The sequence below is a fragment of the Cricetulus griseus genome, chromosome 5, assembly GCF_003668045.3.
Source record: "Cricetulus griseus strain 17A/GY chromosome 5, alternate assembly CriGri-PICRH-1.0, whole genome shotgun sequence".
In the NCBI taxonomy this organism is placed as follows: domain Eukaryota; kingdom Metazoa; phylum Chordata; class Mammalia; order Rodentia; family Cricetidae; genus Cricetulus; species Cricetulus griseus.
This window is the reverse complement of record NC_048598.1, coordinates 53,515,763-53,538,712: the sequence shown is the minus strand read 5'-3', so window position 1 is coordinate 53,538,712 and position 22,950 is coordinate 53,515,763. Positions and strand designations below refer to the sequence as shown.

Below are 22,950 nucleotides of genomic sequence, written 5' to 3'. Positions count from 1 at the left end.
GCCTTTGCGTGGATGAGCAGGGTGCCCATACCTGTGTGAGTTTGGATGACACACTGAACATCATTCCTTTGACACAGTGCTTTCAGATGCTGAGAAACACAAGTACCACAGACATTTCTGTTTTCCTTTCCCTGGCTCATCCTAAGAACATTTCAGAGAACAGATTGGTACGCCCCCACAGGGAGATCTGTCAACAGAGCCACAGAGGACAAACCCAGACCAAAGAAGGAAATGCAAGCCTTTGCTCTTTTGTAGTCTTGGGCAAAAGTCCAAGGCTCCTCTCTCCCGGATATTGAGTACTGATGCTTCAGGGGAACCCCAGCCGTCGGTGTGACATCTCTGGGCGATGAGCCCATGTTCTAACACTGGCTGTAATTTTTCAGTTTAATATACCTGTTCGGTATAAGAAAGACCAAGAAGTCCCTTGGTTTCTCCTCTCAGTCTTGACTATGTCAGATAGGGATGGTAATATTTTCTGCAAGAAACAGTTTTGGAAAGCGTCCTAGTCTGGGTTTTTATTGTTGTTGTCGTTGCTATGATAAACACCATGATCAAAAGCAACTTGAGGAGGAAAAGGTTTATTTAGCTTACACTTCCAGGGAACATTCTATCATGGAGGGAAGTCTGGGCAGGAACTCAAGCAAAAACCACACAAAAATGCTGCCTACTGGCTCCTTTTTGGGCTCATGCTCAGCTAGCTCTATTATTATTATATTTATGTATGTATTCATTTATTGATTGATTGATTTTAGTTTTTCAAGACAGGGTTTCTCTGTGTAGCCCTGGCTGTCTTAGAACTTTCTCTGTAGACCAGGCTGGCCTCAAACTCAGAGACCTGCCTGCCTCTACCTCCCAAGTGCTAGGATTGAAGGTGTGTGCCACCAAACTAGTAGCCACCATACCTGACTCAGCTATCTTTTTTATGCAGCCTGACTGCCCTCAGTGGGCCATGCCTTCCTAATCAATCTACAGTTAGCAATCAAGAAAACCGACATGCTCACAGGCTGATCTGATGGAGGTGATTCTTCAGGAGAGGCCTATTTATAACACCGGGGAATGAAATATTGCACATGTGTTCTACCACTGATTTACATCCTCAGCCCTCTCTTTACTTTGAAATCTAACCTTATTATTATTACTTCTGTTATTGTGTGTGTGTGTGTGTGTGTGTGTGTGTGTGGTGTTTGGGGCTAGGGAGTAGGTAGGCCTTCCTGAGTCATGGGGTGTGAGTGAAAGTCAGAGGACAACGTTAGGGAGTTAGTTCTTTCCTTCTACTGTGGGTTTTGGGCATCAAACTCAGGCAGCAAGCCTCTTTACTGGCTGAGCCATCTCACTGGCCCTACTTTTTATTTTGAGACAAGGCCACGTGACGTGACTCAGGCTGGCCTTTTAACAACTTTGTAGCTCAGGCAGGTCTTGAGCTTGTATTCTTCTTGTGTCAGCTTCCCGAAGAGCTGGGGTTACAAATCTAATGCCACAGAACCAAACCTCAGGGCTTTGAATGAAGCCCACCAGGGCCTGAGTTCTGGAGATATAGGATAAAAGATAAGGCAAGCCGTACCTACAGATGAGATGGGATGGCAGAGGGCAGCTGCTAACAAATGTGACTGCCCCCAATTAACACAATAGGCATTTCCTCTGAGACTACTGTAAATGGTGGAGGTAGCAGAAAGGTCCAAACAGGCACACCCATACAGCATGACAAGTCACACTGAAATCTGCACTTGATGAGAATAATGTAATTCACCTGCAACGCCAGTCCTCAAGTCCCTTTGGTATTAGAAATAACAACTGGTCCTTTGATCCTAGCACTTAGGAAGTAGAGGCAGGAGAATCTCTGTGAGTTCAAGGCCACTCTGGTCTACATAGTGAATTCCAGGCCAGCCAGGGTTATACAGTGAGACTCTATCTCAAACAAAACAAAACTATTTGAAAAACACAACAAATAATAATAATCACCCTACAAAACAGAACAGTTTTCCTTGAGGCACTATTCCCCCCAGCCACCCCCACTCTCTTCTGTTACCGGGAACACAGTTTTTCTTGCAGATCCTACATGTAGTTAGTCCCAAGGAAAGTATCATGCTTCTTGCTTGGAGCCGTTTGTACCACTAAGGAAAACGGACCTTCCTTTTAAGACTTTTACTCTGCTTCCTGCCAAGCACTAGGCCCACGAGCCGCAGCCCACCTCCAGCATTGGGTTTCCGGGCAGGCACTCTGCGGAGTGGAAGCAGTTGGACCGGTAACACCTATTTGGTCACCACCCCAGAGGCAGCATCAGGCGGCCTGAACCTGTGTCTGCCATACTACTGTATGTTAGGAGGCCAGAGAAAGGTCCACTCAGGAGCTGATGCTTCTGGGGCATGATCTCTCGTGCGTAGGAGAGATGGGGAAAGCCGAGCGAACAAGAGCCTGGAACTAGAGGTGGGCGGCGCAGCAAAAAGCCCCTAGTCTTATCCCCCACCACATTCTCCTTTTACAGATGAACCTGAAGCCAACTGTCTGGCAGAAGTCAGTCACTGGAAGACGCAGGGCCACGCTAGCTTGTCTTACTCTGGCGAGCCATCAGGACACGAAAACTTAAGGACCCTCTCGCTCTCTTCCCTAGGGGGCCCAAGTTTATTTCTGGTCTGATCTCTCAGGTTACCTCTCCACTTTCCCAGGTGGCAGATCAGGAACCCCTAAACACTGCTCCCCGCCCCCAAGTAAAACCTTTCCCCAGAGACCGCCGCAGGGTGCACAGAGAAGCCGCAGCTAGGGCTCGGGCCACGCCCTGGCTCCCGGCTCTGGGGGAGGGGACAGCTTCCCGGGGCTTGGCGCTGTGACATCAGCCCTGTTGTGGTGCAGTGTGCAAAGCCTACTGGTTGGCGTGGCGCGGGAAACGCCTTCCGGAGTGGGGAAACAAAACGGCGCGCACTCGGGCGCAGCCAGTCACGGCTTCCCGGAGTGCAGTCGCCCGTGCGCCTCCCAGCAGCTGCCAGGTGAGTGCGCCCCCGCGTCGCCCGCCTCGGTCCCCGCAGCTGCCTGCCAGCCGAGAGCCTGGGACGCACCCTGCGCCTATTGGTGTTTCGCGTCTTGCAGCAGCCCTGTCGCTTGCAAGAAAAGTTTGTAGGACAAGTGACCCCAGGAGGAAGGTGGTGAGATGTGGCCTTAGTTAGCCTGGCAGTGCTTCCCTTTCCAGAAAACGCTGTGTCTATTCCCATTACGGAACTTCCAGGGCAGCTGGCTTTCGCGTGCCCTAGACCCAGGGTGACCCGGCTCCCCCCACCGCCTGCAGGTCCCGCAGAACAAACGGCGATTCTGTGGACCACTGACAGTCATTGTAAGGCTGAGGGATGAGGACATCCGTGCCACCCCTTCCCTCACTCGCTTTTCCTGGGAGAAAGTGCCCGCTAGCGGGAGGGAGCAACATCTGGCTTGGTGGCCATAGAGCACAGTTACACGGGTTTTCTTTTTCCTGAAAGAACCAGATGGAAGCAGACTCATGCAACTCTCTGCCCAAGTCTTGGTGCTAGGTGAGGACTGGATACTGAGATCTCATAGAACCAAGAGTGAATGTTCCTTGAAAGCTGGGAGCAGAGAGGGCTCCAGAGAGTGAGCACATGTTAGGCAGTGTCACCTAACAAGCTGTTATCAGGCACGTGTTTTCATCCAGTGGCACAGGCCTGGGATATTCTGCATGCTTCTGGTCCTGTACTGATGTGATCCTTCAAGGTAGACGTCTAGACTGTAAGCAATTGAGTAAAGTCAGAGCCAACCCACCCACTTCCTGCTTCTTGGGTGAATGAATGGGCAGCCCCTCCCCACCCTGAGAGAGTGGGATACCATGATGGTGCTTGCAGGGCGTCCTCTTGCCTTTGGTGGGACATTTACCATGAGAAATACTCTGGAATCTTGGTGACAGAGTATCTGAAAGGCAAGCAGACTGAGTTTTGACTTGTGTTTGACCATACACAGATGACCTTGGACAAGAGACAGCTCATTTTCCTTCTGGAACTTGGAACATATATTATGCACTTGGGCATACACACACACACACACACACACACACACACACACACACACACACACTAGCTGTGACTCCACACACACACACACACACACACACACACACACTAGCTGTGACTCCCTGCTTTCCTCTTGCTTCAGGGTTCTGGAGCTGCTTGCAGCCTATTACTTCAGAGCTAGGTTGGGGATTTCCTTCAAGACTGGGCACTAAAGCTTCCTCATGCCTCTGATTCTTTTCCCCAGCTCTCTGCTTAGGAGCCCAGGCCACTCTGTTGAGGAGAGACTAGTCTAAGCACTCCCTAGCTAAGGTTTATCACTCCCTTGGAGAATCCAGCTTGGTGCTACTGCAGGGACCCTTTGCCTTGACAAGGATATCCGGGGTGGGACTGCCAGACAGGGAAGGAAGTTTATCCTGCAGAGGGTGTGGTCTGGTATGGTGTGGTGTGCCTGAGGAGGTAGAGGGAACAACTGTCCCCAAAGCTCAGATGCTGAGAGCTTAGGGAGGGTGCTGGAGAGAATCTGAAGGACAGGGTCTCCAGCTCAGTGCCTAGCTCACTAAGAAAGTGTGTAAGAACTACCTCTACCTCTGGACTGTCTCAGAGCCAGCCGTCTTGGCTCAGGTGTTCTGTTTTGTAATTCACAGTTAGGCTCTAGGGCCAGTCAGTCCTTACTGGGTCAGAGTTACAGGCTGAGAGGACAATGTTTGCATTTGACTGATGCTAGTCAATACTGGGTGATTGAAGCTGGCTACAGTGGCACACCTCTATTACCTAGCACTTGGGAGAGGATCACAAGTTAGGGGCCAGCCTGGGCTACACATCTTGGAGCTCTATCTCAAGAAAAAAAAATCAGTCAACAATCAAACACCAAGTGAATGAATGGAGTATGTGTAGTCATAAATAATTACCAACTAGTTTTTCCATGACAGTAGTGTTCACAAGTTTTTATTCACTGTGAGTCTCCTGTGGAGAAAGCAAGTTAGTTGGGAATGCTTTCTGGTGGGCTCCTAAGGTTTATTTATGCAAGCAGGGCTCATTAGGCAAAGTTGGCTTGTTAGAAGCCTGAAGTCCCAGGCCGTGCGGTGGTGCCGCACGCCTTTAATCCCAGCACTCGGGAGGCAGAGGCAGGTGAATCTCTGTGAGTTCGAGACCAGCCTGGTCTACAAGAGCTAGTTCCAGGACAGCCTCCAAACCACAGAGAAACCCTGCCTCGAAAAACCAAAAAAAAAAAAAAAAAAAAAAAAAAAAAAAAGCCTGAAGTCCCCCTCACCTATTCAGCTCTTTGGCATTATCCAGGCATATTGGCAAATAGTTAGAGGCACCAAATTGATTCCTTAAGAGTACACTAAGCAAGTGTCTGTGCCTGCTGCTTGCCAGCTAGAGCTAAATCCTCTGGACTGTGTTGTCTTGGATGTTGTTTATGAGGAGGGAGCTGATACTGGCTACTTCTACAGATGAAGACTCAGCCATGATAGGGACTACCTCAAGGTTACAGCTGGTCCCCAAGGAGCTGCTGCTCAAACATAGGCTGGCTGCTCCAACAACCTGCTGGTTTTCTTTGCTCCATCACTTTCCTCATTCCAGGTCACATAAGGAAATGGGGTCATTACTGAAGACATTAGCTTTACAAGCTGCTTCATGGTGGCAGTTATTGAAAAGCAGACAGGGCTTCACTGGCTTCAGCATGGAAGAGCTTGTGGTTAGACTGCCTGATCTCTAGGTTTTCACACTGCTGGGTGCTGGGAGCCCCACAAGTCACTTCCCAGATGTACTTTCATCACACTTGCTATATGTCTGTGTTTTGGATGCATGTTTCAGCAAAGATTTTTTTAAAAGTTCTGGAAAAGAAGCAATCAGAGCCCCTCCCCCCTCCACCCCTTAAGAGCTGCTGCCTGAGCTCAGTAGCCTGAGCCCTGACAGGAGCCTCACCTACTGTTTCCAGTTGTCAGGATTTTGTATGGTAATGACGTGGCTTGGACTACGCAGCTCCCCAGGAATTTGTCTGACGTCAGTGTAGAGTAATTCCCATGTATGGTAAAGTGTGTAAATACCAGGCAGCTAGTGTTTCCAGACTCTGCATTCCCACTGCTTCCCAAAGTCTGAGGAAGAAATAGAGTGCTCACAGCTGGAATGTAGCCCGCAGACAGGAGGTCTCTGCCCCAAGGGGGTCTGGGTATTCTTCCTACAGGGGTGTGTGGGATGGATCTTCCTGAGATGTCAGCTGCCGGCAATGTGTTTTTAAGGCCTACGTGATTGTTTTCCCCTTTTAAAAATTAATCAAAAGCATTCAGACCTTTCTGTTCAACACAGGGCACAACCAACTGGCTCTGCTCTCGACATCATCCCAGACAAAAGCAAATTCGATTTGATCATACCATAATTATAAGGTTTCCGGTACTCATTTTGAAATACTTTAGGAAGTCTAGGGCTGGATGTAGCTCAGCAGTAGTCATGGGTCCCTGTTTCCATCTGCACACATGGCAATCAGATTTCTGAACTCGGAGGAGTGGGGAGAGCAGGAGCACTCAGTTACAGTCACGTCCTGGGGAACATGGGACCTGGGGTAATGACAGCTTCAGTGAGGGCTGAATGACTTCTCAAAGGTAAACCGTATGCAAGGGTCTAATGAAGTCACTTTTGGGGAACCTGTAATGCCAAGATTGAGCTCATTTTGGGGTGCCCCCTTTGTACCAGGGATTTTTATCTTCTGGGTAGGTCTGCTCCTTGGGTGCTCAGGTGTCACCTTGAAGACTCAGGTTCTATGGGAGCTGGACTTGCCCCGCCTTCCCCCTGGCTGTTCTCTGGGCTTGGGGGCGTGGAAGAGACAGCTTCGGGGTTGGAAAAGATGAAAACACTCTTGTCTACCTGGCAGGTTCCAAAGAGCTCAAGTAACTTCTAGCAGTTCATTTCTACCCAGGCAAGCACCTAACAGGTCTCTACCAGACCAAGAAGGTGGGGACGTGTGCTCTAAGCCTGTCACAATCCCTCTTTTGCTGGAGGGTGTAAGGGATTATGTCGTGGGAGAGGTGTTTTTTTTTTTTCTACTGGAGAAAGATGTGAGGTGGCTTGTCAAGTGTTTGATGAAGGAGTCCCTTCTCTGGGCATAGGCGGCTGGCAGGCTTAAAACCCAGATGATACTTTTGACCTGAAACGTGACCAGCTGAATCCATCGCCTCTGTTGATATACCCCATGCCCACCCCTTCTTCTGCTGTTATAAGGGTCACCGTCTTGCTTCCCTCTATAACTGATCCTCTGTATAGCTGAGAATGGGACAACGAGTTAGAGCACTTGAATTAGCTGTGTCTGAAGAGGACCATCATTGCCTTCCAGCCTCTAGCTAGCCCTGAGGATCTTGACATCTCAAGTAAACAGCTGATGGGAGATGCCCAGCCACAGGAAATTCAGATTTTATTCTCAGTTGAGATTATCAAGACAGCTAAGTAGGACTAACAGAACAGAGACAGCAAGTCCCAAAGGGAGGGTTATGATATGAATGAACCCAGTGTGGAGAATATGAGTATAGAAGACAGTAGTGAGTTGTTGTTGTTTTAAATAGTCTTGTTGTGAAGCCTTAAGATGTCCTAGAGCTTGGTAGCTAGGCCATGCAGGCCTTCTCAAAAGCAGTCCTCCTGCCTCTGCTTCCCAAGTGCTGATGTTAGGCACAGGTCCCAACCTTCCCTGCTGGAAATTGCAGATAGTGGAGGGAACTGGGGAGCTAAACTAAAAGAGTCACAGACTCATTAGATAGACAGGTCGGGAGTTTCTGGTCCCTACTTGGAGTGTTGCTTCTGGAGTCTTGCTCCTTTCAGATATGGATCAGCAGAGAAGGGAGGGAGGAAGGGAGGGAGGAAGGGAGGGAAGCCATCTGGCTCCACATCTGGGCTAAGGGGTAGATAGCAACCAGAGGCACACTCTCTATAGTGCACGATCCCTTTTGTATGTTCTTATTTAATCATCATAATATGGGAGTGTTATTTTAGGGATAAAGGAATGACGTTGAGAGCGATAAGTATTCACTCAGCTAGGAGCAGATACACTGCACTTTTTAACCCCAGCTCCGATTTCCTAAGCACGGGGCACAGCCTCCCATAGGCCTTCTGTGCCCCAGAACTGGGAAGGCAATTGAGAATAAACCTCACATCCCTCTAAGCCCTGAGCAGACTAAGAAACAGCCTTCCTTTTAAGGCAATCCAGCTTCCCCACGGTTGGAATTTGGCTTTGACAAGAAGGGGCTGGGCAGAACGGAGGAGGTGGAGTGAGGCGCCTGCATCACCTCACACTGGAAGGAGGTGGCGACAGAACCCTCCAGCTGGGACTCTTCTCCATAGTCAGGGTCCCCTGAGGGGTCATCATCTGGGCAGAGAGGGTAGAGCATGCTTTCTTTCTGTGGCATTGTTTCTGCTTTCCCTCTTGAAGCCTGGGGTCCCAACCAGATTCCCAGCTCAAGGAATGACCCAGCCAAGGGACATCCTGAGCTGACCTCCTGCACTGACGGTCCTCGGCTTTCACCCAATCCCCCCCCCCCCCCCACACACACACCATGTTCCTGATTCCCTGGAGCCCTGCTGGATAAAGCCCCAGACACAGGGCCAGGGAGAACAAGGGGACATCTGTACGGAGCTGTGGGTCTTCCCCAGTGGGAGAAGGGCTTTATGTCTGAACAAAACACTGCTTGGAACGGCTTTCTACCACGTGGCTAAGGGAGACTGTTCCTCCCTTAGGGGTGTCCCTTAGGGACACAAGCGTGACCCCTACTGCTTTAGAGGGTTGCACGGGAAGGTCAAAGAGGAGACCCTGTCTTGATGAACTGCATGCCCACCCTATGCAGCCACCCTTAAACATGCTCTGTCCACAGCCTGATGACTGGGGTCACAGGACAGAAATGTATGGACCCTCGTTAAAATCCAGTTCTGCCTCCTATAGTTGTGGTGCTGTAAACAGGTTGCTCAACCTCTCTGAACCTGGTTTTTCTTAGCCAAAAACTGGGAATCTATTCTTCATTTCTCAGAGGATAGCTGCCTGAGCAGAACTTGGGTTCCCAGAGCAAGGGAGGAGGGGAGATGGCTGGCAATTAGACCGTGAGATATGCGCTGTTCTTGCTGAATTGCCCTTCTCTTCCTTGGGTTTGCAGCCCTGAGTACTTGTTCAGCAAGTGCAGTTAAGCCCTGGAGTCCTCAGGACAGACAGGGGTTGAAGGGGTCATGAAAGGTTGGGATGGGGAGTGGCCCCAAGGTTATCTGAAGAAGCAGAGAGGTCACAGGTGGGTAGAGAAAGCTGCCTCCAGGATGCGTGAGCCCATGGAGCCAAGGTTAGTTTTGAACCCAGATGAAAGAAAGCAGATGTGTGCAGAGGAGATAGTCTCCCCAGATATTCTCTGGGAGGACAGTACACCCAGCCTCTGCTCTCAGCCTCACCACAATCCTCCAGCTCTTCACGAAGGAATGGTCTGAGGCTTTCTTCATGGTAGGTTGAGCTGGGCACTCAGAGGGTTGAACAAGAGCTAAATTGACAGCTTCCTGTCTATGAGATGATAGGAAACAGCTTGGGGCAGGCTGAGATCTGCAAGGCCAAGAGCATTCTGAGGTCTGGTGGCAGGGGCATTCTTGGTTTCTGGTGAGGGGGTGCTGCCCTGTGAGAAGCTAGGAGCTGCTGGGTGGGGATGGGTTAGGAAATGTTAGGGCCAGTCTGAACACCAGTTATATGACAGCCAAGCAGCTTAAACAATGCAGAGTTGGTTGTTTGTATAATAACTAGCATTCAGAAGCACGCTGAGCTATAGGTTTGGCTTAAGCTGGTTATTCGATGACATCATCCAAGACTCCGTTTACTTAATCTCATCAGTTCTTTGAACTCACTTCCCCTTGTTCCTGTCTCTAGTGGTGGAGGGCACTTACTCCCAAGAAACTCTCAGGAGACAGGATTACTTTCTCTTCCAGAGTCCCCAGGAATTCTTATCCCACTGGTCTCACAGATGACTAAACAATAACTTTGGCTGACTAGGTTAGGCCCAAGTCACACAACATGGCTTAAAATGGGACTAATGACTGTAGCAGACATATTCCTCCAGGGGCGGCCAAGGCTGCTGGGTGAAGGCAAGGCAACCAGGCAGGTGGAGGGGTGGGGAGAGGAGCAGGGGGAGGTGCCCAGGGCCAGTGGAGTCTAAAGGGCGTGGGATACAGCACTGTGATAAGAAGAGAGTAGAGGGGAGCAGAGTGGACGAGGGGAAAGTGAAGAGCCCCATCTTTGTTCGTTTACGAACAGAGAGGATGGTGATGTCACCACAAGCAAAGTGGAGAAGTCAGGAAAAACAACAGTTGATAGGAGGCTGTGAGTTCAGAGGGCTCATTTGCAAATGGAGGCACCTGTGGATGGGCCTAGAGAAGCTCATGTGAAATTAGCTGGGGCTAGACTAAGAAGAAAGGCAGAAATGCATGGACCCTCGTTAGAATCCAGTTCTGCCTCCTATAGTTGTGGTGCTGTAAGCAGTCTCTGCACGGAGGTGACAATAGGGAGGTAGGAATGCAGGAGACTGGGACTATATGGAACCCCAACTTTCAGGATGAGGGGGTGAAAATGCATCTCTCTTCTGCCCCCACAAAACTTCGCTCTTTTGGATGTGGTTGGCGGTGTTTGGTCTCCGTAACCAGGGGGTCAGCGTCACCAGTGCTATCCCTACCCTAGGTTGGCTTCTCAGCCTTCACACGTCTACTGGATCCCACTTCCAGAGATACAACTGGACTCATCCGACTCACCCATTCCTCAACTGCGCATTGGATACCATGTGTGTGCCTGTGTGTCAGGCGCTGTGCATGGTGTGGGACCCCACGATACAGATCGGGGAGCACTCTTTCATTAGGCTTCTCTGGCTTTTGAACAACACACTCCTGTAGCTCCCATCCTTTTCCTTCCCTAGCACCCTGTGTCCATTCACTAAGTCCTCAGCTCCCTTCATACCATCTTACAGCCTTCACCGACTGTGCCTTCATCTTCCTTTCATAGGCTTCTGTCAAAAGAGCTACAAGTGTCACCTGCTCCTCCCGCGGTATATTTGTGGGGTGACAGGAAAGAAGCAAATTATCAGCTGAGGGACATAGATGTTCTCCGCATCCCCGAGGCACGCACCCCCTGTGCCATCAGCTGTCCTACAGTCTCTGGCTTGTGTTGTACAAATTATGAAGCACTCAGTGTGTGCTGGGCCTCTGACATCCCAAACGTCTAGTCCCCAGAAATAGCCTATGAAGAACTTTTATTTTCAGCCCCACTTTCAAGTTGCAGAAGTCAAGGTCTGTTAAGTCCAAGTCCCCTGTCCAGGGTCACACAGCAAGTGAGTGTCAGGATCAAACCGGGACTGAAAAGTCTGGCATCAGGACCACAGCTCAGAACCAACACCTAGAACATCTTCCACATAGGCCCAACCTATCTGCTAGGAATTACTGTCAGAGTCCTAGGCTGGACCAATGCATTTCCTTAATTCTAGCACTCGGCAGGCAGAGGCAGGTGGTGCACTAATCTGGCTTTGTAGTGCTAGAGGGCAGTGCCCTGTGTGTTGTTTTAAACCTTTTGTTTGTTTTTTCTTTTTATGAGATGCAGTCTTTTGTTTGTTTGTTTGTTTTTGTTTTTCGAGACAGGGTTTCTCTGTATTGTTTTGGAGGCTGTCCTGGAACTTGCTCTGTAGACCAGGCCGGCCTCGAACTCACAGAGATCCGCCTGCTTCTCCCTTCTCTGCTGGGATTGAAGTTTGTGTCACCAATGCCCGGCCCCTTGTTTTTGTTTTTTTTTCTGAGACAAGTTCTTTGATTATGTGGTTTAGTCTGGCCTCAAATTTGTCTCAGCCTTTTAAGTATTGGCATCATAGACATGGATCACTGTGCCCAACTTAACCCTTTCCCCATCGCTTATCCTCTATACAAGAGAATATATAATGCTTATGTGTGTGGTTCAAAGAATAACTATCACAAAGGAGGCTCCCGTGGGCCAAGCAGAAAGCATTGCCTAGAGCTTTAGCACTCTCTCAGGCGGTCATACCTCATCCTGTTCCTTTCACAGTTAGAATTTATGGCTCTGAGACAATGGACTGTGAGGTTCCTTTCCTCACTTATCTGTGGTACTTTCCTTCCAACCCATATGTTCATCCTACTTGTGAACTTTGCCCTGGTTTATGATTTACAAACCCTGGTTGATCTGCCCCTCAGGAGCCATTCTCTGTGATGACTGTGGTAACTCCTGCCACTAGTTAGCTGGCTTGCAACACTCCTGCATGCTCTTTGTAAACTTTGCATCTTTTTTTTTTAATTCTTAGTTTTTCCAGACAAGTTTTCTCTATGTAGCTTTGGAGCTGATCCTGGAACTCGATCTATAGACCAGCTGACCTTGAACTCACAGAGATCCGCCTGCCTCTGCCTCCCGAGTGCTGGGATCAAAGGCGTGCGCCACCAATGCCTGGTGTAAACCTTGTATCTTATGATCTTGGTGTGCAGGGTGCTAAGCATAGAGTCAAATAGGATGAAGTGGGAGGAGGGACCCCCTCCCCCAACATACTTTCCAGTAGCAACTGGAGAATGGTCCTAAGAGCAAGCCAGAAGTACTCTCCCAGGACTGGTCATCCCCTAGGAGGCCACCCCACCATGGGCAGTCTGTTTTCATCTGTGTATATAAACCTCATTCTCATTTCTATGTTCTTTTTCAGAATGCCAAACTGGGGAGGAGGCAAGAAATGTGGGGTGTGCCAAAAGACCGTCTACTTTGCCGAGGAGGTCCAGTGCGAGGGCAGCAGCTTCCATAAATCCTGCTTCCTCTGCAGTGAGTATTGCCCAGGCCTGCTGTTGCTGCCAGGGGACCTGGAAACGCCTGTCCCCACAAGCTCAGCCTGTGGCACCCCAGGGAACCGGTCCCTGGGGATGTAAACAGCTTGACATTTGGCTGAAGTGCAGCTGGGAGGGAAACCCTTAAGGGCCTCTTTGTTCCGTTCAGAAGCTGTCTTCTGAGGGGTGAGCTGGCCGGTGCCGGTGGGGGTGGCAGGGGTGTGTGTGTGTGGGGGGGGGGCCAGGGCTGACAGCCAAGCTGGAAAGGCTCACCAAGGAAAACTTTCCACTCTCTTTGTTCCTGCCACACTATCCTATCATTTCTGAGAAAGTTGGTTTCAACCCAGAGTCTCACTAGCCTTCAAGTTACCCCTTGTTAGGTAAGAGAGGCCACAACCCTATGGTGAAGGTCAGAGAGGAGGAAATTAAATCTTTCACTGGCTCAGCCTCTTAGCATATGGAGGGAAGGAGGGGCTCCCAGTTCATTGCTACCTGCTCTTAATGATCCGTTGTGAGCCGCTGTAGCAACTCTATGGTATAGAGAACCATGCACTAGACACAGAGCATCAGAGCTAGGTCAGCTCAACCCAGAACCGCACCTCTCTGATGCTGCCTTGGCTGGTACCTGGGTCAGGTGCTGTGTGTAATGAAAGTGGTAACTTGGAGAAGCCCCTCCTCAATTCCTAAATGACTTGCACTTTGTGGTTAGAGCAGAAGTTTGCATTAGAGAGAGAAACAACCCTAGCAGCTGTTTCCTGGGAGGTAGGCCCAATAGCAGATAGTAGGAGTCTTGGTTAAGCCTTGGTCTTCAGCGCCAATCTGATTAGGGCCAGGATTTCAATTTACTTTGTATTGTTTGTGTGGTGATGGACAAGTTCAATACTGTGCAGGGTTAACCATGAGAACGGAAATGAGAGAGTTGGTTAAAAAAAAAAAAGAAGCACTTCAAGAAGTATGGGTGTTCGATAAATATACAAACATTGATAAAAGCTCTGCAGAAAAGGGGTGGAACACTCAGGAGCACTGAGGAGCTCATGGGAGTTGACATCCCAGCCCACCTGAGCGATCCAGAAAATGCCCTGTGGGATCAGTCAGGAGTTCAGCATGTCTTTACTCCCCATTGTTTGATCTGGAGTGGGATCCAGCTGGCACAGGTGTTACATGCTCACCTGATAGTCATACCTCTACCTGTTGCTGGGCTGGCCAGCCTGAAGCCACCCTGCACAGGGCAGCAGGCTCCTCACACTACCCAGCAGGCCTAGAGTACCAGTCCCAGGGTGCATGTGATAAATGAGGAGATGACAAGCTTTTGTGGAGCTCTGCTGGCTCCCAGCCTGCTGAGGAGGCTTCAGACAGAAGCAGCTGGTCCTTAGCAGCTCATCATGTCAGGGTTTTCAAGCTCTCCCCACCCCCCCCCAGGGAATAAGAGACAGCTTGGTGCCAGCTGGGAAGGGGGTCTGGACTTCTGGGTCTGCAAGGCCCCCTCTCTGCTCTCAAACGTTGCTTAATCACTGACTAAAAGGGACCAGCTGTAGCTGTGAGGTGGAGGCCTAGCTTCTGGTCAGGCGTGGATGGAGGTCAGGAATTCAGGGGGTGGTCCAGGAAGGAAGGAGCAGGGCCTGGGGCAGGGTGGGGGCGCTGTCAGGGATTAGAAGCAATTGCAGAATATCAGGCTTGGGGAGGAGGGGCTGCTATGCAGCTGTCACTGCAGGCCCTGGAGTCTAGAGGATGGTTGTGTGTGTCTGTGGCATCTTGGGCCTGTGCAGTTGCCAGGTGTCAGCTCCAGCTGACCTGGTAGCCTTGTGCTGTCCAGGCATGCTGGCAAGTGGGGACTGTCTCATCCGTAGTAACAGCATGGCACATGATCATATCTCACTAGAGACTTTGTAAGGAGTAGGAGGCGCATCGTCCCCCTTCCAGTCATGGTATTCACAGTACCCCAAAGAATCAAAGGGCTTTTTCTCCTCAGCAAAGGCCAGCAGGTTCTGGGCCTGGATGACAGTTGGAGCCATTTTGTTAGTTAACCTAGGACAGGTCCTTAAAAGAGGTCTGTTAATTCCAATCCTTGGCCGTGCATTCAACACAGTTTGTCACCGTATATACTTTTCTGGAGGGTTAGGATAGGTATGAAGAAGCTGGGATGGTGCAATAGGAAAGATAAGAGAGACCACATCTTCCTGGGTTTGGCCTGAGGCAGAGAGGCAGGCCTGCCCCCTCAATTCAGTAGAGAGGGCCCTTCCCACTAGACATCAAGTGGGTGATAGATTGAGTTCAGGCCCAATGGGAGCCTTCCCTGAGATGGTATGCCCAACCCTGAGTTGTAGCCAGCTCCCTTCTGGGTGAGCTGGGCTGAGCAGCCATTCTGTGGACAAGAAAGTCCCGATTGTCTTAGCTCTGTGCCAGTGGACAATGGAACCAAAGCCTGCTGGTGGGCCCTAAGCTGTCCCCCAGAGTCTGAGCATGAGGGAAACTTGGAGAAACTACAGACACTTTCTGACCCCAGGCTGTCAGTTTTCACTCTCTGCCTCTGGAAGAGCCACAGCCTGGCAGAAAACCAGGAGTGGAAATCAGAGCTGGGATCTAGCCTGGCCTTGCTTCTGGAAGACTCTGTGACCCTGAGCCGGGGGTTTTGGTTTTCCTCACAGAAGCAGGGTTACTCTCCATCTTTGGGTGTGGTGAGTGGGTGCCTTTTTTCCATATTCCCAAAGAGCATTCATTGCAAGGCCCCATAGAGCCAGGTAGCTTCTAGAAACAGTTTATGGACTAATCTAGGGCTTTTTGTTTGTTTGTTTGTTTCTGTTTTGCTTAACCTGATTTGGCAGACATTTATTCAGGCCTTCCTTGAATGAAGGATATATTCAAAATTTCCTTTGGCCAGGCTTTTGCCAGGGGTGGGGAGTGGGGTCCCACAAGTGAGCTGAGTCCCCTACTATTATCACTTGGGTGGAGGAGGAGGAGCTATGTTGGCGTTATAGTAGGCAGGACTGTACCACTGAGAAAACCAAGGTAACACAGAAAGGAACAGGAGGTCTTGACTGCACACAGGAAAGCCATCCATAGGGTGTGGGCTCTCGGGCCCTGGTGTCTCCAGAGTCAAGACCCACCTCCTTTGCCAGAGACAACAGCAAAAAGGCCTTTTCCTCCTTGGACTCTTATCTCTGTTTTCTGCCTTCCCCCCCATTTTGGAATTCCCAGTTTAAAGTAGGTCTAAGGGAAACAGTTCCTGGCCAGGCTGGTTCCTGACTTCCCACCCTAGAAGGGAATGTTGGAGCCTTGACCTGTTGTTCTCTGCTTTAGTGTTCTTCCCAGAGCCAAGCCCCAGGGGAGGTGGTGGGAGGGTCCATATTTGGGTGGCTGAGAGTGCTGGAATGAGGTAGGGATCTCAAGTGCCAGACGAGAGGGTCCTTATTTAGACTGAAGTCCCCAATCTGGGCTCAAAGAGAACTGGAGGAGGGCTAGACCTTTACAGGCAAGAGAATGGCAAGTTGGAAGGAATGGCCACTGCCAGGGTGTCAGTAGACTTCCAGCTTCAGAGGGGATATTTTAGGTATTTAGGATGACTCATTTCCGGTATTTAGGGGATATTAAGTTGAGTCTCCTGAGAGAAGCAGGTAGGAAGATGGAACCAGGTGGTCTCTCTCCCATGGTACCACCTGTGTGCAATGCTAGAAAGAGTGGGTGACATTTATGATGAACCTTGGTGCACAGGGTGCTGAGTAAGTATGCCACATCTAAGATCTCCCTGGACTGTCCTTACTACCTTTTAGGGCAGATGTGATTATCCCCACTCATAAAAGAGGACACTGAGCCTGGAAAGGCAAAACAGTTTGTCCCAGACACCCAGATGGAATGGAGATCTGGGATCTGAGGCCAGACTCTCCCCCTTGTGTGCTGGGTATCTGGCCCAGCTCACTGTGAGAGTAGCAGAAAGTGTAGGAGGCTTGAAGGTTTTGTAGCTCACTGCATCCCTGACTCTTGCACCCTGTGACTCAGGGCATTCTTCCATTGGGTGCAGCCCCTCTTCTCCCTGTGGGTCAGTGACTTTTAAGACTAAAAACTGCAAATTGAGTTCTGACTACCATGACTTGCATCTCATTTCAAAGTCCACCCTAATCCATGTTCCGTTTCTCTTCGGGGTGTATCACTTCACCTGCATACCTGCTCCTGCTGTAACAACACACCCAGATGTGTTCTTTCAATGCCACAGCTGGAGGCAGTAAAAACCCTGCTCTCCTCCCTGCCCATGTGTTTCCTCTCCTCTTGTATTAGGCAAGATGATCTCTGTATTAGGCAGAATGTAAAACTCCATCTGATCACGTACAGCTTACCCTCTGCTTCGGCTTTGGCTTCTGAACCTTGGGGTTTAGTGAGACTTGGATAGGTACCAGGTTACAGAGGTCTGAGGGAAGCATTCCTTCCTACCCATTGGTCACCCTGCCATCTCCTCTTCTGCATAAGCCCTGGGAGGCCCAGGAGGGAGCTGCTTCTCACCATTCCCCTGTCTCTTCCCCAGTGGTCTGCAAGAAGAATCTGGACAGTACCACTGTGGCTGTGCATGGAGAAGAGATCTATTGCAAGTCATGCTATGGCAAGAAGTATGGGCCAAAAGGCTATGGCTACGGGCAGGGCGCAGGCACACTGAGCACGGACAAGGGGGAGTCTCTGGGCATCAAGCATGAGGAGTGAGTACTGTATCTCTCTACCTTTTCTTGAGTTCTCACCTGTTCCTGAGATGGACACCAATGAGCCACTTTTGGTTAAGCAGGGTGGGGGTGGGGGTGTCTGGGAAGCCTCTGATTTAAAAGGGAAAGCTGTACATAGTTGTCCTTGCCTGGCATCTTAGGGAGGCTAAACCTAGAAGATCTTGCTACAAACAGAGATTGTGATAAAAACAAAAAGCAAAAACAAACCAGGCTGGGGAGAAATGGTTCAGATGGTAAAGTCCTCACCACATAAACATGAGGACCTGAGTTTAACCCAAGGCACCCATGTAAAAGCTGGGTACTAGCAATGTGTATCTATACCCCAGTGTTGAAGAGGTGGAGACAGGAGGATACCTGGGACTTGCTGGTCAGCTGGTATAGCCAAATCATTGAGAGACCTGTCTTAAAAAAAAAAAAAAAAGGGTACAGTGATTAAAGAGGAGACCTAATGTTGGCCTCTGGCTTCCACATATGTGAACATACAGATGCATGTTCACCTTGTATGAGCGCGCGCGCACACACACACACACACACACACACACACACACACACATGCACACGCATGCACGCATGCACACATGAGCACATACATGCACAAAATACAGAGACCAAAACCAAACAAAAAGAACATGAACAAATAACAATAAAAATAAATGAAAGGAAGTCACACAGCAGCTGACTTTGTGGGGTGGTTGTGGCAGCTGAGGACCAATTAGGAAGGTTGCTTGGAGCATCCATCCTAGATTTTTACAAGTGTCAGAGGCGGAAGGGGCCCCGAGAGTTATATAGTTCAGTTTCTTCATTTTATAAGTGAAAGCACAGAGATGTGCCACAGCCCCACCACCCTTCACCCCTGCTAAGAGGAAGTAGTTTCCTTTCCTGGGACGTGCCTCAGGGTGTCACTGGGTCTCCTCACCCTCCGTCATCTCTTGCCTCTGACCTGCTGATAGAGGGTGGCTGGCAGCCTCATGTCTCAGCAATGGGGAAGCAGATGGAATGATGAAGAGTCAGTGAATTTCAGCCAAGGTCATTGCCCGAAAGGGAGTGGTCTGTCAGCATATTTCTCCTGGAAAGAATCTAATAATAGACCAGCCGCAGAAATGAAGGACTGAGGTGGGGGGGGGGTTCCTAGCAAATGATGTGTTAAATGGTTCTGGGGCGGACTTTTAACTAGGTGATGAGGAAAATGTGCTGTTTTGATATTATGCTGAGCTTTGGGATTTCAGAGGCCATGGTGACTTTAGTTTTTGTGGTCTTGTCCCTGGCAAGAGGCAAAAGGGTTCTGCCCCAGAAATGACAGTCATCTCATTACGTCTGCATGTAGAGCCCCCGGACACAGGCCCACTACCAATCCCAACGCATCCAAGTTTGCCCAAAAGATTGGTGGCTCTGAGCGCTGTCCCCGATGTAGCCAGGCAGTCTATGCTGCAGAGAAAGTGATTGGTGCCGGCAAGGTAAGTCACTATGGGGCATGAGGGAGACAAGAGGGAGGTGCACTTCTGAATTACAAAGCTTCTTGATTGATGACTCTAGCTCCGCTTAGGGCAGCAGCCCAAGCAGTGGACTTTGCTTCCTTCCAAAAATTAAGAACCCTTGTCCTTGTGGGTTGCTTGTCCCAGACCCCAGGCAGCTCACTTAACCCATAAACTGTACCATCCCCAGTGCTGCAGACTGTCTTTAGTCAATTTGTAGGGCATTACTAAGATAGATACGTAGGGTTCCAAGATCTGGTACTCTAGAGTTAAGAGCTAGAGGCTAAGGATATAGATAGATAGCTAAGATTACATGGCTGGGTTTTCTAAGAGGGTGTCTGTTTCTAGGAAGAAGAGCTTTAATCATATTTTAGGAGTTTTGGTTCCAGAAACATTTACAAACCATCTTGAAACACACGTTTTGTTTCATGGGATGCGTTCTGCCCAAAACCCACCCATCTAACTATGTTAGCCTGCTGGAAGGTTTTTTCCCAGATTTTTTTTTGTTTTGTTTTGTTTTTGTTTTTCGAGACAGGGTTTCTCCTTGGCTTTGGAGGCTGTCCTGGAACTAGCTCTTGTACACCAGGCTGGTCTCGAATTCACAGAGATCCGCCTGCCTCTGCCTCCCAAGTGCTGGGATTAAAGGCCTGTGCCACCACCACGGGGCCTTTTCCCAGATATTTATAATTGCCATGCCTACCCTCCCCATGATAGTCAGCAGTTCCCAATGAGGATCACCCTAGCCAACCAACTGTCTAAACAGCCTAGCCATCATTTCCTTGGTGTTCAGGCCTTGGTGGGAAAGAGCAGGAGAGCCCCCGGGGGTTTGTGGTCTTAGACTAACAGTCAGCCGAACACAGCACATGTCCCTCAAGAAAGGAGTTCTGGATCCTCACCTGAGGCCTGGGCTGGATGAGTGATTTGGCCATGATCATTCATCAAGCCAATGAATTCATGGCACCTAGAGCACATGGGCATCTCTTTTTGTTTTGGGCCAAGGCTTTGAACACCCTTTGATCTTGAGGAATGGGGTTCAGGAGTGATGGAATGGTAACTAACACGGGTCAAATCTGGACCATAGTAATCCCTTCATTGCTGCTGGGATTATCCCCGTCACACAGAACAAAAAAAAAAAAAAAAAAAAAAAAAAAAAAGAGTCAGCAGGAATGAATGATCTGCTCATATCCTTTAGCTAGAAATCAAGCCAGGAGCTCAGCCAGGTGTGCCTGATTCTGAAGCCCTGTTTCTTACTACTGCTGACTTTACTATGGGCCTCTTAACCCCTTTGAAAACATGTCTATACTGCAAAGACAGGAAGGGTTGTTAATCCTCACATCCACTCTGCAAGATAAACAGAGGTCCTGGGGAGGACATGAGGGCAGCTATTCAAGTAACATGGGGCAGTACCATACCAGTTTTTACAGGAAAAATAGTGTGGAGAAGGCTTGCCTGGCAGCCAGGTGGGATGTGACCCCCTTCCATGCTGCAGCCGGAACTACCAAGCAGCAAGCCATCGTAACACTTCATGGGGCATGCTCTGAGTTCGTACTTGGTCCCTGGTCTATTTCCTCTGTGTCTGGGCCACATTCTCCAAGCAATTCCCCCATCCCTACCTGACTTGCTGACTTGCAAAATGTCTGTCCACTATGGCAAGCTATTGGTGGGCTAGGGTGCAATACCTTAGCCACTACCGTGATGTTAACTATTTCCTTTCTTACCTAGTCCTGGCATAAGTCCTGCTTCCGTTGTGCCAAATGTGGCAAAGGCCTTGAGTCGACCACCCTGGCGGACAAGGATGGTGAGATCTACTGCAAAGGTGGGTAGTTCCATTTCTCTCTGAAGAGCAGGAGGCTGGAGGAGGCAGGAGACCAAGTGACTATGATGTCACTAACTAAATGAACCAGGTCCTTGCCATCTGTTCCAAGAGCCAGAGCATTCCCTTCATACACAGATGGGGAAACCAGACCAGAAGGAGAATGGGACTTGGCTAGAGTCAGAGGAACATAGGGGAGGGACAAGGGTCATAGGACAAAGGTCATAGGACATAGGCCTAGCATCCTAATACCTACCTATCCAGTGTTTTTCAGCAAAGGATTCCTTCCATCATTGTAATGAAGGGAAAATGGGTCCTCATTATTGAGGCTAAGAGTGCAGCGGAGAAGGGGAGGTAGACAATGCTGGACTGTCCTTTCCAGAGACCAGACAAAAGGAGTGGCAGGAGGAGCTGGTATGGGAACAGGAACACATCCTTACCCTTCTCTTCTCTCTACAGGATGCTATGCCAAAAACTTTGGACCCAAAGGTTTTGGCTTTGGACAAGGAGCTGGTGCCTTGGTTCACTCAGAGTGAGGCCTCTGCTGCCTGTGTACCCCGCCTCCTCCTGTGCTTTTCTTTTGTCATCAATCCCTTCCCAGAAGCCTTGGACACCCCCAAGATTCTCTCTCTCACTCAGCCCTGGCTCACATCACTAATGTTGGACTTGAGTATCTGGCTTCTTTTGGTTTAGGGGTCTGCCTGAGCTCCCACCCCACTAAGGACTTCCTCCTGCCTGGCATTTGATACCACCACCTTTAAGAGACATCTGTCATCCTTTTAGAGAGAACAGGTCCCTCTCCCCACACTTCACCCCTACAGACCGAATGTCCACCCTCTACTGGTCACAATATCTGAGCCCAAGTCTTTGGAGCCCAGAGTAGTCAAGCAACAGACCTGGAGGGAGGGAAGCAGGACCAGGAATGGGCCAGGGGAGACTGCAGTTTATTGGATCCCAGAGAGTGCCCTCTGGGAAGTAGGCTGAGCTTTTTGGTGCCCTTCAGAATATACCTGAGGCATCTCAGTCTGGGGGCAGGGTGGCCCCATGGGAGGCAGAGAGGTGCAGACAGGGTTGTAGACCACAGGAAGGAACTCTTTCTCTGGGCTCTTGCCTTTGAATGTGGAACTGGTATTGTCCCATTGGGAATGGAGAACCACCCAGGCCAGAGGACCCCACAGTCTGGATGTTGTCTGATCTCCTTAGGCATCAAGTTCCCTGTTTGATGGGGAAGGGAAGACCCTAACGAAATACTTTGAACATGTATTCACATTTATCAGTGGTCGAGATCTTGGAGTGGGCAATTCTGGTCCTAATCCTGGGTCTGGTGGCTGGGATGGACAGTAGTTTCTCCGTGGGCCTGCATAGCCCAGAGTGCTATGTGCTAGCCACTCCTAATAGTTCATCTGATGTGAAAGGAGGCAGAGGTAACCTGTCTTCATGTAACACCCTTTCCCTCTGCCTCCAGTCTTCACTCCCCTCCAACTCAGACCCACCCAGACCCTGCCTCTTTCACCCCACCCTTCTCTTAGGAACATTCACTAGCTTCCAGGCCCCAAGGCAGGAGCAGAGGGAGGAAGGGGAAGAGCTGGGCTGTGATGCTCCTTGGACAACGCTGTTCACTGCAAAGGCTGTAGGCATGGGCTGTGTGGACGCTGATCTCTCATCTGGTCAATAAAGCAGTTTAGAACAGAACTCTGGTGTCTGTCTTCTGTCTGTGGGGCCCTGCCACACCTTGGAGTTGGAGCCAGGAGGGGAATTGGCCGAGAACAATTGCAGCAGGGCCTGGTGGAAATGAATGGACTCACTGTGGTGGCCCACATCTTTAGTCCCAGCACTTGGGATGCAGAGGCAGGTGAATCTCAGTGAGTTCAAGAAACCCTGTCTCGAAAAACAAAACAAACAAGCAAGCAAAAGAGGACTCAAAGAGTTTTCTAAGGTCTGCTTACTTTGTAGTATCAATTCTAAGGGAACCAAACAACCAAATGCCTTGCCCTGTTTGCCTTCCACCCCACCTCAGGACATGGCAATTTTGTGGACTTGGCTTTTGAGAGGCTCTGTTAGGTCCAGACAATGTGCTCAGCATTGTCAACTTGGAAAGCCTCTTGCAAAGAGAAACTCGGCCAGAGGAACTTTCTGTGTCAACTCCAGAAATC

General features: G+C 49.8%; 1 protein-coding gene across 1 annotated transcript; it reads left to right on the top strand.

The window, feature by feature from the left end:
* The first annotated feature begins 2,823 nt into the window (after positions 1–2,823).
* Csrp1 (cysteine and glycine rich protein 1) lies at positions 2,824–22,489 on the top strand. The gene is made up of 6 exons (XM_027417511.2): positions 2,824–2,981; positions 12,695–12,807; positions 17,323–17,491; positions 18,837–18,966; positions 20,707–20,800; positions 21,257–22,489. Exons 2-6 carry the CDS (start codon positions 12,696–12,698, stop codon positions 21,331–21,333), a joined length of 582 nt encoding a protein of 193 aa, XP_027273312.1. The 5' UTR covers positions 2,824–2,981; position 12,695; the 3' UTR covers positions 21,334–22,489.
* The last annotated feature ends 461 nt before the right edge of the window (positions 22,490–22,950 follow it).